At 35.6% G+C, this 16,298-nt stretch overlaps 1 protein-coding gene across 11 annotated transcripts in view; it reads right to left on the reverse strand.

Moving 5' to 3' along the window:
- The window catches only part of PARPBP (PARP1 binding protein), a 51,749-nt gene that overhangs the window by 14,301 nt on the left and 21,150 nt on the right, over positions 1-16,298 (reverse strand). For 6 of the 11 annotated variants that reach the window (XM_065680363.1, XM_065680360.1, XM_065680373.1 and 3 more), the window contains exons 7-9: positions 10,542-10,725; positions 5,164-5,342; positions 1,070-1,151 (exon numbers count right to left, since the gene is read on the reverse strand). In XM_065680363.1, the coding sequence (XP_065536435.1) occupies positions 1,070-1,151; positions 5,164-5,342; positions 10,542-10,725 (445 nt within the window). Of the gene's footprint in view, positions 1-472; positions 519-1,069; positions 1,152-3,687; positions 3,797-5,163; positions 5,343-9,095; positions 9,330-10,541; positions 10,726-16,298 lie in introns of those variants that run through there. The other 5 variants (XM_065680392.1, XM_065680403.1, XR_010613058.1 and 2 more) reach the window with 5 other exon arrangements.

Raw genomic sequence — 16,298 nt, forward strand, 5'->3', positions numbered from 1 at the left:
AACACCCATCATCCACCCCACCCCCATTCCAAAAAAAGCATTCAGAATCAAGTTAAGAGTATATTTAAAACACTGCTGAAAATACTGACAGCACTTGTCATTTTACTTCCTTTAATAACTTTCTACTTCTCAAGCATGTAATATGCTAAAATTCTCATGTCCAATGGCAGAAAGAAATTTTCCATTGTGTTGTTCTGGAACTGATTCTGATGCCTTAAAACACCTCTGTTTTCCTCCTTATATGCTAACTACATTTGTGTTTGCCTCTTGCCAGGACTAACTAACATTGAAAAAAATATTAGGTCACTTTTATTTAGCTCTCTGTTGAAATGCTGTAGAAGATACAAGCTCTGCCTCTTTCCAGAGTCCCAGTGTTCAAGTCTGACAATTTTGAGGAAAAAAGACTATGTAAAATGCAGTACACAGGAAGACTTTCATTTTCAGAAACACTGAAGTTGTTCTTTTGATTAGTGCCACTCACAACATCTCAACTCACAACTCCCAATGTTTTATTCCATCTACAAAATAGCAAACATTAGCAACTTTATTTTATTGTTCTCAAAGCCACGGGAAAAGCTTTATGGGAATTACGAGAATCAGGAATTATGGGAATCAGAATGATTCAAATAAAAATAATCTCTCCCCCCCCCCCCAGCAATGTAAAAGACACTATTATGCTTTTAGAATGCCTATATGATCAGAACTGAAATCAGATGCCTGTGCTGTATTTTCTCTCTACTTTCACATAGCTTCAGTTTTATCTCTATAGTCCTGAAACACATAGATGGTTAAATGAAGAGCTAGAGATTAATTCAGTATAGCTCCAGTACAAGATTTTCATTAGGAAGAATTTTTTAAGCTTAAAGCCTCTCTCTTCTTACATTTTAGATATTTCCATTCACAGTACAGCAGTTGGGCTAATAACCACAGTTTAATCACAATTACATTTCTTTAGCTATGGGTTAAAATTCTCAAATACTCAGTTAAAATGAAAACTACATTTTAGTGTTACATTTTAGCGTTATTATTTCAGTATACCTATAGTCACATAGCAATTCCTACACAGTACCTTTATTTTTTTTTCATCCATAGATTCCCGAATACGCTGTCTAAGAGGTTTTGGAGAAGATACATTGGATTGTGCTGGAGATCTATATTAGAAAGAGATAAGAAGTATTTAGAATGTATAAATGCAATTATTAAGAAAACCAGTTACCATACCAAGTCCCTCAGGAACTAGAAGTATCTTTGCTCTCCAAGCCTTACTTTGTTTTCTCTTTTCCTAGGTAACCACATGTACTGTGACAAGTAGAGACAGCAAAATTAAATCAAACAGTTACAATTTCTGGTATTTTGCAGTATGTTTACAATACTACAGAACCGCAACCACATTATCATTTGCAATGCTGGTGTTGTGTTACCAGGTCACCATCCTACTTAAATCCCCTTGAACAGCATCTGGTTCACATCCAGAATATTTTCCTCATATTTACAGACTTTTCAAAAGAAATGTTCCAACAAACAAAATGCTTCAATCCTCCTGTATTTCAGTATGTGAACAGTTACATACATTAATGAAAATTTTTGTTATATATACTGCAACAAAATTATTGATGCAGGTAAAAAGGAGTTTTTGGGTTGAAATAAGAACAAATCTGTGCATCTGTAAATAAGGACTTCCTCTGTTTATGCTCATGGCAAGACGGTGTGCATATCAGAGCATATTTTTTTCTTTTCAAAAATATGCTCATTTCATTTATTTAGCCCATTCTACTCAATTATTAAAAAAAAATTTAGCCCAATCTATTTTGTTTATTTCTATTTGTCTGTGGTGCAAAATTTCTACAGGACCTTGCAGTGTTTTTGTTATTTAAATTGCAAAAACATGTAGCTTCACCATGTCTATGCTGGTGTTCTGGTTCATGAGCCTTTGTAACCTGTAATGACTAAATTCTCAGCATCCCATTTTTCTATCAACTGATGATTCCTCAGAATAAGCAACTGGTTAAATTGCCACTGCTTCTCCAGCACATGGATAGGTTAGTTTCCTTTTCAGTGCCAACAGAAATGGGTTTTCAAGAGGTTCCTTGGTCTGAATACCAGATCAACACAGGCGTTCCTTAAAAAGAAGGAAATTTAAAAAGCAAGAAAAGAAATTAACTGGATTTAGCTTTAATAGGATAGGAAGATAACCTTTATGGAAAAAGGTTATGAAAAGACTTCATTCCATAGTCATGCAAAATTTAAAAATAAAGAATATCATTAATTATAGAAAAATATTTTCCAGAAGACTGAAATGAGGTGCTTACAGAAGGAAGATATTTGATGGATATACTAAAGGGCAAATTAAATAAGAAAAGATTCATTTTGGTTAGGATGTTTACTAAGGATGTATTGTCAGGGTTTGCGTTTTCAGTTCCTAAATACACATGCATTTCATAAATTACAACAAAAATATTTTTAATTAAAGAAAGACAACAAGAAGTTGAACAATACAATAGATGCTTCTCAGCAGTAGCTTTTCGCAGGATTTCGGTGCAGAGAAATAAACATACCCAACTGATCTAGAAGTTTATGAAGAGTTAAAAAAAAAAAAAAGCAAGGTGAATTCCTGAAATGCTGAAGTTTTGTAAAAGAGATGCTCTCATTTAATCTCAGATTTCACCTGAAGACAACGATCTCTCCAACTGACCAGAACCCAGACAAAGCTACCCACAAACTGTAAACATTTTGGGATACTCCTGCAATGAAATCTCTAGAAATAACAAAAAGCATTGTGAAAAACCTCAAAAGAATAACTACCATGTGATAAAACCCCATAAAAGAATAACTACCATATGAGGTGACCAACAATCTAACACACAGAATCAGATTAACTAAAAGACTGAAAACTGCAGTGATGCTTATTGCCAAAGGTATTGCCATTTATCCTGTTAAACTGTTCCAGATTTACTGCTAACAATAGATTGGCAAAAAGTCTGCGAACACTCAAGATCAAATATTTGAGACATAGGCATTAACAAAAAAGTGGTGTATCATAGAGATGCCTGTACATTGCTGCAAATCAGAGTGACACCTTAGCTAACATCTTGTGTAGTATTAAGGTGTTCAGCATTCATAAAGCAATTGGAACCTTACAGTAAAGCTGCTAGAGAAATGCAAAAACACAGATTTGAGAACAGGTGTTGTTTTCAAGTTTCTTTTTTTACTCCCAAAACATTTAGGATCATAAATTCAATCCTTTGAATAAATTGCTTCAAAATAATTTTTTTAATGGAAGCATACATTTAATATTAATATACATATATATATATATATACACATACACACACTGGAAAATAAAATCTAAATCAAACTGACCACTAAGAATAACTAAGGAAATCACAAGAATTGTCTAGACTACAATATAGAGTCCCAAGCAGCAGCAGCTGCTTACACCTACACTGAGAATCAAATGTTTATCCTTTCAAGAATATTCAATTCAAGAAAATTAATTCAGCTTAAAAAAAATCAAATTAGGTAAATGAAATCAGAACACTCAGTAGGCACTCTTATTGAGAAATAAGTGGTTTTAAACCTATTTTAAATTAGAATTTCTAAAAAAAATATATATATATATATATATATTCAAGTTTTCTAGCTCTGAATAATAGCAGCGTTTAATTCAGAAGAATTCAGGTGGGCCTCGATTCCATTCACATAGAGCATTAACCTAAATCTGATAAGCTCCTTATCATTCTGATAAAAATATCGCCATGGAGAGGTTTATTGAATTAATGAAGCAATTTTCCTGAATCTGATGCAATAGAAAAATAAGAGACTAAAATCAGTGTTATTTTAAGCTTGTTAGATAATGAAACAGAAATGTATAACTACAGCTATCCACAGATATTTGAGAAAAAGAAATATTCCACAACATGTTGTTACAAGCAGCTCTTTATATTAAAAACTACAGGGCTACTTAGAATTCTTACTAGGGAAACGGATTTTAAGTTCTATTAGAATGTGCTTCCTTTTATTTCACAAAATATGTTGAATGATAAATCTAATGAAACCTTTGAATTTTTTGACTTATAGAATCCTCCACCTTCCATTTTAGGACCTGTCACTGTTTTTCCTTGCTGTCATCCTCACAGCCCTGCACCTCCACACCCTGATAGTGGTGTTATGCTGGGTCATGGGAAACATCTGCCATGAGCGTAAGAAACACCCCCACCTTCCCCAGTGTTCCTATCCTTTTCAGTGTAAGTCACCTTTTATCTTTGTGAACCCCAAAACTGTGCAAGCACAGAGCCTGATGAGCAGCTGGCCACACAGACCCTGCCCTGCTGAACAGATTCTCCAATCACTGCTAAAGGCACCAAAAGCAGGGACAACCAATAAGGGGCTACAGCAGGATCTTATGAAGACAATATATTTACCTTGAGAAAAGGACTTTTGGGTAACTAACCACTGTACTACAAAGGATGCTTATCTTTGAACCCTGGCTGCTTTACTTCTCATCTAGGCACCAGGAAGAGGTTTGCTTCTTCCTCTATTCTCCCTCTTCTTTTGATTTTATTGTTCTCCAAAAGTAACTTTCGCCATTAAAGCAAATTTATGACATCAGCTACAGACATGATTAATAGATCTTCATGCATGTAATTTTGTTTCAGCATCCTTTGTGCAATACTATCCTGACTGGTAGATCAGAAAAAAACTATTTAAAATTGCCTCTACAAAATAATTACTACGTAGATAAAACAAAGGATATAATAATAATAAAAAAAATCTCTTGTGTCATAGCTAGACAAAGGAGGCATCTTCAAATTGACTAGTAACCTAATTAGGTATTGAACAGATAGTATTTGAACTTGAGAGTCCAAAATCAAGAGGCGAGTACTTGGAAATCTGTTGTAATGGGTTTTGTTCAGCTCAGAAATTTACTAGCTGAAAAAGTCCGTATTACAAAAGTACCTTGAAGATACAGAAAATGCAATGGGGAAGTAGAATAGTTTTGAGAACTTCAGACTGTTCTAAGAATGCTTTCCCTTTACACCTAAATAGGGAAACCTAACCTCACATTTGCTCTGTAGAAGTAACACCAATGCTTTGTTAGCCACTTAGAAGATTTTAAAAATAAAGAAACAAAGCCAACACAAAAAGAAATCTTCTAGTACTCACCTGAAGAGTGTCAAAACAGAGGTGATTCCAAACAAATTTAAGTTTTCATTGTCATATAATAGTTCTGCTTTGTTCTGGGTGGGAGGATTGACAGCTTCTTCATCCAGAAGAACTAGTAAGACCTTTACAGTATCTCTGCCACAGTATGCAGTGCCATGATTTATAGAATGCAATTTTGGCTGAAAGCAAAAAATTAAAAGGAACACAACAGGAAAGGTCATCAAGCCAGACTAATAGCTCACCTCCAAAAGCAACCCATATCAGCACAAGGGGTGAGAATACTCTCCTTCCCTTTCACAGTAAGCATTTATGGGTAAACTGCCCATGGGAAAGTTTCTTGCTCATCCCAAGCAATTAGTCAAGTCTAGACCACTGCCAGCTGGAGGTATACACTGATGAGCAAGTCACACAGATAAATATACAAATCTGTGATGAAACCATGATTATTTTCTCACAACCAATTTGGGTGCTATGGGGTACACAAACACATTCTGGTGAAGTCCAACTCCTCTGACTAACTGAATCTGCTAAAGCAGTTGGTTAGAAGTGAGATTTTCATCAAGATTTGACAGAGGTACTTGGCACAATCTCCTGTTGTTCAGAACAGGATAGATTCCTCACGATTTTCCTCAAGAATAAAGAATTCCTTAAAGAAAATAACAATCCACATCTGGAAGTGCTCAATGCTACAGTCAGCAGTACAGATGTAGAACTCCATAGCCACTATGGGACTGCAAGAATTGCAAGTTTGCTATATTTTTCCTTAAAATTATTAGGAGTTCCATAAAGAAATTTAGGGCTTAACACACAGTAGTAGATTTTAAAAACTACAGGCTTTCTTACTTACTAATACACGGAAACATTGGATAGCCTAACTTGGTTCAGAAGGACAGGGTAAGCAATGAACTGCATTTATCTAATCAGCTAACTGCTTTTAAATACAGACTTTAAAAGATCAAATTCTACTTCTCTCTCTATTTGATTACATCAATTAGTGTATGTAGCTTTCAAGAAACCATAGCAACACGTCAGTCAGTTAGTATAAGTTATAATCAATAGCTAGAAATAGCAATTACAGAAATGGTTGTTACTTGGCTTTACAGAATTGCCCTATTTCAGTACTATTTAATTTCCTCAAAGTTTATTCTGAACCTCTTCAAGTCATTACATCACCACATCACAGATTTTTATGAAATGTCATGTGTGTCATGGTAAAATTGGCTTAATGAGAAAAGTAAAAATTTGGCATCATCTTGACTGATGATATACAAAAGGAAAAAAAAAAATAAAAATCGTTAGAGTATAATACACCTTCCTAACTGCCAGAAGATGTCCTTCAGGAATCTGTTGTACTACAACAACAGTGACTTGGTGTACTAGCCATAGACCAAAATCCTATTGCCCCAGGCACAATAAGAACTTCAGGCAAGACAACAATCCTTGCTATAAAAAGTCATGTTTATTAGGAAGCTTGTATTCATTATTTAAATTATTTTTTCAATAAAATAGTTGATCAGTCTGTCAAGGGTATTGACCATTAGGTACTTCAGACTATTCTGGTTAGTTCCAGAAACACCAACTAGTTTCCATTTACAATAGTAATTTTCTCAGGAAGAAATTAATCATAATTCCTATTAGTCACTCATGCAGGCTTCAACACAAAGTAGTACTTCCTGCTGCATAAAGTCATATTTTTTCCTGGAGCTCTGGTTCCTTATAAAACAGGTATTTGCAGGAAAACCGAGCAATGATGGAAGAAAAGTGCCACTGCCAGGAGAAAAGCAAATATTTTTCTAACAAAGTGACTCTTTTCAGGTGCATTTTATGAGGCAGCAGCCTTCCCAGGAGATAGCGGAGGCATAATATTGAGTGCTGTAGTTAGGATCATATTTTAAATTTGCACTCAAAGAACTCAATTTAGTCTCTTGTGTATGAGAAAAACATAACATCCTAACAAAACCAGAACTTATTCTGAATTAGAACTTCTCTTTTTTTTTTTTTTTCCCTGAAAAATTATAGCTTCAGGGTTTGGAGGTTTTCTTATAAAATAAAAAAGAAAACAAAACAAAAAAACAAGCTATATGTGAAATTCAGCACAGAGCATTCATCTTTGCTGTCATGAGATCTTAATGAAACAATACAGATGCTCCAATTTTTTTATACAACTCAAATTCATTTGGAAAACTTACAGGTTTTTGGGTTTTTTTAATCTGTTTTGCTTCGTTCCGCTTGCTTTATTTTTTAATTAGTAACCTACCCCTCTATATTGTTAGTAAAATGTTCTTCCAACCAAGCTCCACTAAGATACGCAATTTGATATCCGTCTCTTAACATTTGCCTAAGCTTCCTTTTCCATCCCTCGTCTCTGTGAATCACATACTTAAGATTATCATTACAATATACATTCAGCACACAATCTTCACAAGCTTCATTTACATCAACAAAAATTATTCTCCACACCAAAATCAAAATAGCATCACAACACTGAAAAAGGTGGACAATTTACACACATTCAACCCCTTGTTGTTTCACCACAGTTACAGAAACAAAAATTCCCCACGTTTACTCTGCTCTCTAACAGCATTCAGTTCACATTTTGCCCAGTACCTCTCCCAGTTAATGTCTTTGTCTCTAATTCAACAGGCCCCATATTGGGCACCACAAAGGACTGTGATTGGTTGACCTTGGCTAGCTGTCAGGTGCCCACCAAGCTGCTCTACCACACCTCCTGAGAAGGACAGGGAGAGAAAATATGATGAAAAGCTCATGGGGTCAAGATGAGAACAGGGAGTTCACTTACCAATTACCATCAAAGGCAAAACAGACTTAAGGAAATTAATGTAATTAATTGCCAATGAATCAGAATAGGACCCCTCCCTTCTTTCCAGACTCAACTTCACTCCCAACTCTTCTACTTCCTTCCCTCAAATGGCATGGGGGACAGGGAACAAGGGTTGCAGTCAGTTCCTAACACTTCATCTCTGCTGCTACTTCTTCCTTTTCTCCTGTATGGGGTGCCTCCCATAGGATACAGTCCTTCACAAACTCCTGCAGCGTGGGGTCCTTCTCACTGGCTGCAGTTCTTCAAGAACTATTACAGGGTGAGTCCTTTCCACAGGGTGGAACAGACTGCTCCTAACACAGGTCCCCCATGAAGTCACAGGTCCTGCCACAAAATCTGCTGCTGCACGGGCTCCTCTGCACGGGCTATAGTTTCTGCCACAAACCTGCTCCCGAATGGGTTCTCAAAGGGGTCACAACTTCCTTCAGCGCACATCCACCTACTCCAGCATGGGTCCTCCATAGGTTGCAGGGTGGCTATCTGCTCCACCATGGATCTCCATGGTCTGCAGGGGGACAACCTGCATCTGCAGTCTTCAGCATGGGCTGCAGAGGAATCTCTACTCCAGTGCCTGGAGCACCTCTTCCCGCTTATTCACTGAGGTTGGTGACTACAGTTTTTTCTCATATGTATTCTCATTCCTCTCTCCCAACTGCTGTTGCGCAGCACTTTTTACCCTTCCTTATATGCTATCACAGAGGCACTACAACCACCACTGACTGGCGAGCAGCAGGTCCCATCCTGGAGCTGGCTGGCTCTCTCTGACATGGGGCCAGCTTCTGGTATTTCTGCACAGAAGACCTTACAGCCCTCCCCACTACCAAAACCTTGCCATGTAAACCCAATACAGCACTAGATTTGTCAAGCTAAGCAGCATATCAGTCAGATTGAGACCACAGTTATCTCTGATGGCTCTCAGTTACATCCATACTTTGGCAAGTATGGATGTGTTGCACTGGGTATGGTGAAAAGGATTAGCTTAAAGCCTGTCATCCTCTGCTGTGTACTCAAATTTCCTCACTGAGAAATGTTCCAGTAGAATCTGCTCTTCCACAAGTAGATGCAATGTTCCAGCAATCAACTTAAACTGAACAATTGGCAAAATCTTCAACATAGAACCACAGGCTTTCAGTAATACAATTAAGTTCATAAGCTGCCCTCAGGTGCCCATTTTGAAAAAAACATTGACTTTACATTGCTTTCAATGGAATTAAGTATTTAACCACAATTCCTAACAACATCAGGGTACAACCAGCTTTTCTATATTCTGCCTCAACAAGGATACTGGTAAACATTTCTACAGTCATTAGACTATGAACATGACCTATGGAAAACAAAAAAACATGAAACATTTTGGAAAAGGAACTTTGTGGTTAATTTCTCTGAAGAACAAAGTTTTAGTAAAATAGTTTACATTACTTATATCTACCTAAACGTTTTTTAAATTTTATCAGTAATACAAGTAGCTAAATACACACAACTAATGATGGAGATCAGTATTTCAGGTGGGAAAGAGAAAGAAATAGAAGGATATGATAAGGAAACAGGGAAATACAGTGATGAAAGATTCAGAAGAAAAAGCACATTGGAAGCCTGATTAAAATTTGTTTAAATTTCGTGTTACCATGAGGTAATTCCAGTGATTTCACAAAACAGAGCATTCTAATAATGTACATTCAACGTGTTTGTAGTTTTAAAAAAAGTTTCCTAGCTAAAACTACATGGAATTGGATAGTTTATATATCAACAATGTAAAATAAAATAATTAAAGCTAGCTGATGTTTTCATCACAAAAGGGATCATAATATAAACCTGAGTAAATTCAGGTTTAAGTACAAAAAAAACCAAAAGCAAAACAAATAGAAAGTCTGTATTCATTTCTCCACACTTGACAAAGAACTGTAAGTATCCTAATTCTTTCTATGAGACTAAAATCATTAATAGTTTCATTGTTGTCTTCAAACACTAATAGAAAAAAACTTAGACATTGGTCGGTTGGGGATTCACTTTCACTCCCCTCTGTCTCAACATTTTCCCATGTTTTGGAATTCTTATTTAACCTTGTTTTGAATGCCTTACCCTTGGAAATATTGATGCTGAGCTAATTAAAACCTGTGTATTCTAATCAAAATTACTGATACATGTTCTGAAATCTAAATTCAACTTTCGAGAGGATTTCTATTTGGCAATCTGCTATAGCTCTATTGGCTTGCAATTAGTGGCAAACATCATGGTTATAAGTATCTACATCTATAACATCTGTACAACAAATTGGTTTTGAAGAGTATTTTATTTACAATTTTGAGGTAAGAAGTTAAGTTTAAGTAAATCAGCTTTTTGAAATCCACACTGTAAAATAAGTCTTTCAACAAGTTCAAAACCACAATGTAGAGGAAATGACACTGCTCTGTACTGTTAGCAAAAGCTAATACTCTATAGAAAGCCTTTTAAAATATAAAGAAGAAACTAAACAGGCAAAAGACATTTGCTTTCTTGTAAAGCTAAATAGTAAAAAGAACAAAAGAAGTCTCATTACCCGTGCTGGACTAAGTCCAGTAGTGCTGGCAGTCAAGGCTTCATGTTGTGAATCGATAATATTTTTAATCTTCAAATCCAAATCTTGTACAACTTCCTCTACTGCCTGACAGAAAGGATCCCCACTGCTTCGGCCTTTTATCAAATGCATCTTCACTGTTGACAGAATTCGCCCCCCTGCGATTCTGAAAATAGGCACAGGGTCATCTCCACATTAATCTTGGCAGCACTTTAGTATACCTATTACTGTTGAACATAGCCAGTCTTCACAGTTAATCAAAATGGTTCAGAGAACAGCTTTGATCTTTTAAATCAAACAGCAGTGTAGAAGTACTGTCCAACATAATAGTTTGCTTAAAAATATTACAAGGAAAGGTAATAGATTCAGCATCTACTAATACTCTGAGCCGCAACACAAAACTAACTTCTCCATAGAAGTTCAAATACAAGGACTTTCTTTAAACCTCCAGTTACTGTTTTGCTCATAAGCTCTTAAGTGGAAAAAAAATGTTGCACTGGAACATGACTTCCAATTTAACAGCCTATTACATATTTGAGTCTTTTGTGCTACATGAAAGTACTTCAAAATATCAATCTGCTTTCAATTTTATTTAGATAGTAATTATACAAGATGAACATCACTGTTTGCATAAAGCACACAGTTTTTATCAACTACAAAAAAAATGGCTACAGAAAAAACTTAGTAGTTTAATTATGAAGTATCCATGCAATTTGACATAAAAAATATAAATAATTGAATCTGATTGATATAACAGCTTTATTTCAACACTTACAGAAGGATAAGAAGGAGTCTGTGAGGGCACCTAAACTACATTTAGACTGTTCATTTCATTCCATGGTCCTGTACCTTGAATCATCCACATTGCATGTATGATAGACTCCATTTGGGATCACTTTTGGATTAGAACTACCAGATCTCTCCCCAGTGAAACTCTTGAGTGACTAGCATTTACAGTACAGCTTTACAGTATTATTTACAGCACATTTATAGTGCAGATAAAGCTCCAACAGGCAGTACTGAGAAAACTACATCATGTCTTGCTCCCTCAGAATTGCAAACCCCACATATTATATAAAAATCAAAATAGAGCAGGCTGCCAAGCAGACTACATTATTCTGAATATGTAAAAAAAGAAAAAAAAATTGGCCACCAAAAATGAAGTTCTTGTGAAAGTGCACCTTGATTTACCCAGACCTGGTGAGTGAGAAGAAGCAGTTACAGCTCCAAGAACTCATTTCACTGGCCATTTATAAGTGCATGTTTCCACTCAGGAGTTGAAAGTGCTCCCCTGAACGACACTGCTCACAATTAAAAGAAATTTATAAATTAATTATAATTTATAATTTTTATAATTGATACCCTCCCCTTTTACTTTTTTAGGTACAGTTTTTTTCACCTTTGAATACCAGCTAATCATAGAATAGTTATGGTAATAACACATGTAAGAGTAAAGGAAGAAATAAAATCATAACAAGAGGCACAAAAGACCCATTCTGTTAAAAACCCCTCAATCCCAGGAACGACAGTTAGAACTCTGTCCCCAAAATACCATGAACTGAAATTGGAGATTAAGACAGCACTCAGGAAAAGTATCATCAAGATTCTCTATTTTTACAAGCATGTATTTATTGCCAGCGTCAGAGGCACTCTCCTGGGTTCACGGACCCTTCTGAAGTTGAACAATCAGGTTTCATACACATGAAGTACATAGATTCTCTCCAGTGACAATAGTGACTCAAAAAATTAAAACAAGCAAGAAAACCCCCAGCCTTCTAGTACGAATGTTTTTGACAAAAAATTCCACTGAAGCTAGATATGGCTGTGATGCTAAGCTCAGTTATGAGAATGCCTTCTTGTCAGCTTTGGTGTTTGTGTTGCTTTGTTTGGAGATTCCCCACCCCACCCCCTTTTTTTAAAAAAGTTTAAGTTTTATAAAGCCAAAGTTACAATCAGGCAAAAGCAGCAAAAGCAATTCCATTCATTCTCAGCTCCTGCTCTAAGAATTTTTTTCCTTCGTAAAGCAGATTGGCTGCAATCTATTGCAACAACTCATCTTCTCTTTCCAATTAACCTACAGTTTCTTTATCCCGACTTTAAGAAACACTAGCCACTTTCCTGCAACATCTAAAAAGTGGGTAGGATGGACAACTCTAGGAAAAGAAAAAGAAAAATGGTAGCCTGTTAAATCTTGCCTTTAACACCACAGCTACTGAAATTTCAGTTTTTCTTTTTTTTAAGAGTTATGTTTATAGTCCAAATCAAGCAGAAACGCAGCATGTTGACTGTAACCTAACATCAGTCTAATTAGCTCAGACACCAGTAGTTTTATCTATAACATGGACTGTATAAAACAACTCTATATTCATTCACACACCCTGAACTCTTGAGCTGCTATTGGCACCTGTGGTAGAATATGTAGGTACATCTATAATGCTGTAAATCATAGCTCTGCCAAAACCCCAAAGCAATGGCAAGTGACATAGCCAAGAGTGAGATGATGACTAATTTTTCAACTTTCTAAATGCTTACTAGCTTCCTCCATGCTCCTGCCTACTTATCCTAAAAGGATATCTTACAAATTGAAAGAAAGGTGTATTTAATAGACATTAAATTCTGAAGATGAATTTTAGAATTTTAATTGGGAGAACATCCATCAAATGAAACTTTGCATATCTACATTAACATAAAATATAAAATAAGTGGGCAAAGCTAGGTAATAATAGGAATTGAGTCACAGGAAAACTGGTTTGTTAATATTGTTTCTTGTCAAAATACATAAAGGGAACTGGGCCAGAGACCTAGCTGTTTTGACTTATTCCATCTGAATAAGAGTCTTGTAAATAACCTGGAAAACCTGAAGTTAACTTAAAACTTTTTTTTTCCTGTGGCTTTTTTCCAGGTCAAAACCTAGTATTTCCACACAATTCTCAGCTTAAACTTTTACAAATTAAATATTATTCAATTCACATTAGATTTGCAGGCTTAGTTAAACAGAAAAACTTCTGCTTTGCAGAAATTTAAGCACAATGTATGCACTTAGCCAAAAGGAAAGTCACTAAGTGAAATCTCCCTGCACAGAGGTCAAGAACCATCCAGCTCTTAAAATAAATAAATAAATAAATAAATAAATAAATAAATAAATAAAACATTCTGGTGTACCTCTGCTCCAAACCCCTCAATTTAGTCTAACCACAAGAGAATGAAAAGCTTGGGAGGGGGATATTATCTAGTACAAGTTGTCAAGAGGTAAGAAGAGAACACAGTTCAAGAAAAGTTTTGTCTCAGAGATGAATATAGGAAGCATAGCCAAGACTTCTGATGATTCTTGCCAAACTTCTCTATTTCCCTGAGCCCTAAACTGACACTTTCCAAAATAATACCCTCAAACAAGAATAGTACTGCATTAAACGAGTGATATCTGTTCCATAAATACTGTGCTGAACCTAGAACTCCAAGACAAACCAGCAGATGAAGGGATTGACTGGTCTTTGAAAGACAGGTTCAGTCCTTTCTGTCTACAGATACCTTGACCTTACCTACATCATTATAATTTCCATGTATTTTACATATATATACATGTATGTCTACAGGAAGAAAAAGTATTATTATACATATACCACTGGGCATCAGTTAAGATAATCATATGCTTAATTTAAATGCCTTGTGCTGTGACTATTACCTTGTAGCTTTCCACTGAGGAAACCAAACTGTGATATTAACATTTTCTATGGTTTTTTTTTTTTTTGCCTCTACTACCCAATGCCAAATAAGGATATTTGCTATTAGAAGTAGAGTTCATTTAATCTCTTTTTCTCCCCATACTCTTTCTTTTCCAGGAAAGAGTTCCAGTCCCCCAAAAGATACACACAGTACTAATTGGAGCAAAGAAAAGGAAAAGTTTATTCATACTTCAACTAGAATTTATATAAACAGGCCAAGACATAAAATGCTGATCTAATGTGTGTGCATTAGTACTCAAATACTGTGCCACAGCTTATGCCATTTTACACCAGGATATAATATAACAAAATAAGTTACAGTGTAAGGTTTATTAGTCTTGAATATATTTATAAAATGTTGAATCCATATAATTTGTGCTATTTCATGAATATTCCAAAGCTTACTCAGAAAGTCTTAACTAACCATGTCTAAAAGTTTCAAAAGTACTGTCAAGCCCGTCTCAGTAGGAGAGGCATTCTTTTCATCTCTTTATGCCATCAAAAGCACAAATGAAGATGGCTAGAGCTCTGTCCATGTTTATAGAATCATTTCTGTGGTAAAGAGTATCATCCTTTTCCCAGAAAAGATAATTCACTGGTTAAAAAAAACAAAACAAAAAAAAACCCCAACAACTTAAGAAATAACTATTTTGAAGATGACAATATAAATTAATTCAACAATAAATATAATAATTCTATTTTAAGCAATCAAATTAGTTACCTGAGTTACTTCAGACCCACTAGTAGGGCTTCATTCCATATCAAGTGAAATTTAAAAAGATTAATTAAAAGCATGAAGACAAAAGTGGTAAAAAGGCAACTCAGTGTTTTGGGGGTTTGCCTGGTTTTGGGTTTTTTTTCTGGCTTTGGGGGATTTTTTGGGGGGTGGGTTGGGGTGGTGGTGTTTTTTTGTTGGTTTTTGGTTTGCTTGTTTGTGATTTTTTGGTGTTTGTCCTTTTACGAAAAGGAGACCCTGTGCCAGATTGCTCTGATATTACCCTTTTATAGGTTTATATTATGTAGAAGATCAGTTGAACATAAATGAACTTGAAAGTTTTTGCCATTGTACCAGAAAAACATTTATATGAACAGAGAAAGGTTGAAAACTATTACCTACTTTGGGGTTACTAACAGCTAGAAGGGCAGCAAATGTTTGTTTTGAATATGGAATTACATGGACAAAATTATCTGTCTTTGGATAATTTTTACAGCAGCAGAAGTTAGAAGTTTTAGTTCTTAATCCTGCAAAAGGAGCAAGAAATCTAATTGAATTCAAGCACAAACTTGATACATTAAACAAAGCAATGCCATTTGTCTAACTCAATAGAGAACTGGAGAGACCTTGTCCCTTTCCAGTCAGGGTGTCTGCTAGAAAGGTTTCTCTGATGTGTCCTTCAGATCATAGGCTGGTGCTGATATGAAACATTCTAGGATGAAATGCTTCAGTCTTGCATCTATGATCTTTTAAACCACATTGAAGGAGCACTCATCAACTCTAGTTAGCAATAAACATCTGGCAGTTACCACTATGACAGATGTTGTAAAATAGCATTTTTTTTAAAATAACTGCCAGTAAGGTCTTCTATTCATAGCCATGTGCAACAACATTTCTTTGTTTAAAAGGCATGAACTGAAAGAAACCTCAGCTAGAAAACTCACTCTATCTTTGTCTATGATAGAAATAACCAAGGAAATCCAGATTAATTATAAATACTGAAAAAACCCAACCTTATAGAAACTATCCAGCAGGGAGTGTTCAGAGATGAAAACCTGGATGTAACAGTACAGTGGCCATCCTTCACTGAGTGGACTCAGCAAAGTCCAAATGTGACCATCAGCATATCTGCCCAGTATTCCATAGTAAGTCCACAGCAGAAGAGACCTAGAACCAAGCACCCTTTCTCTTTCATGGCCTGCACTATTCATTTGCTTCAGCAGTTGGAAAGGGTCCAATAAACATTACCATCTACCATTACACACTCTGAATTTACACTCTTATTTCCTATACACAAAAGCC

Source organism: Lathamus discolor, chromosome 1 (assembly GCF_037157495.1).
Source record: "Lathamus discolor isolate bLatDis1 chromosome 1, bLatDis1.hap1, whole genome shotgun sequence".
Classification (NCBI taxonomy): Eukaryota; Metazoa; Chordata; class Aves; order Psittaciformes; family Psittacidae; genus Lathamus; species Lathamus discolor.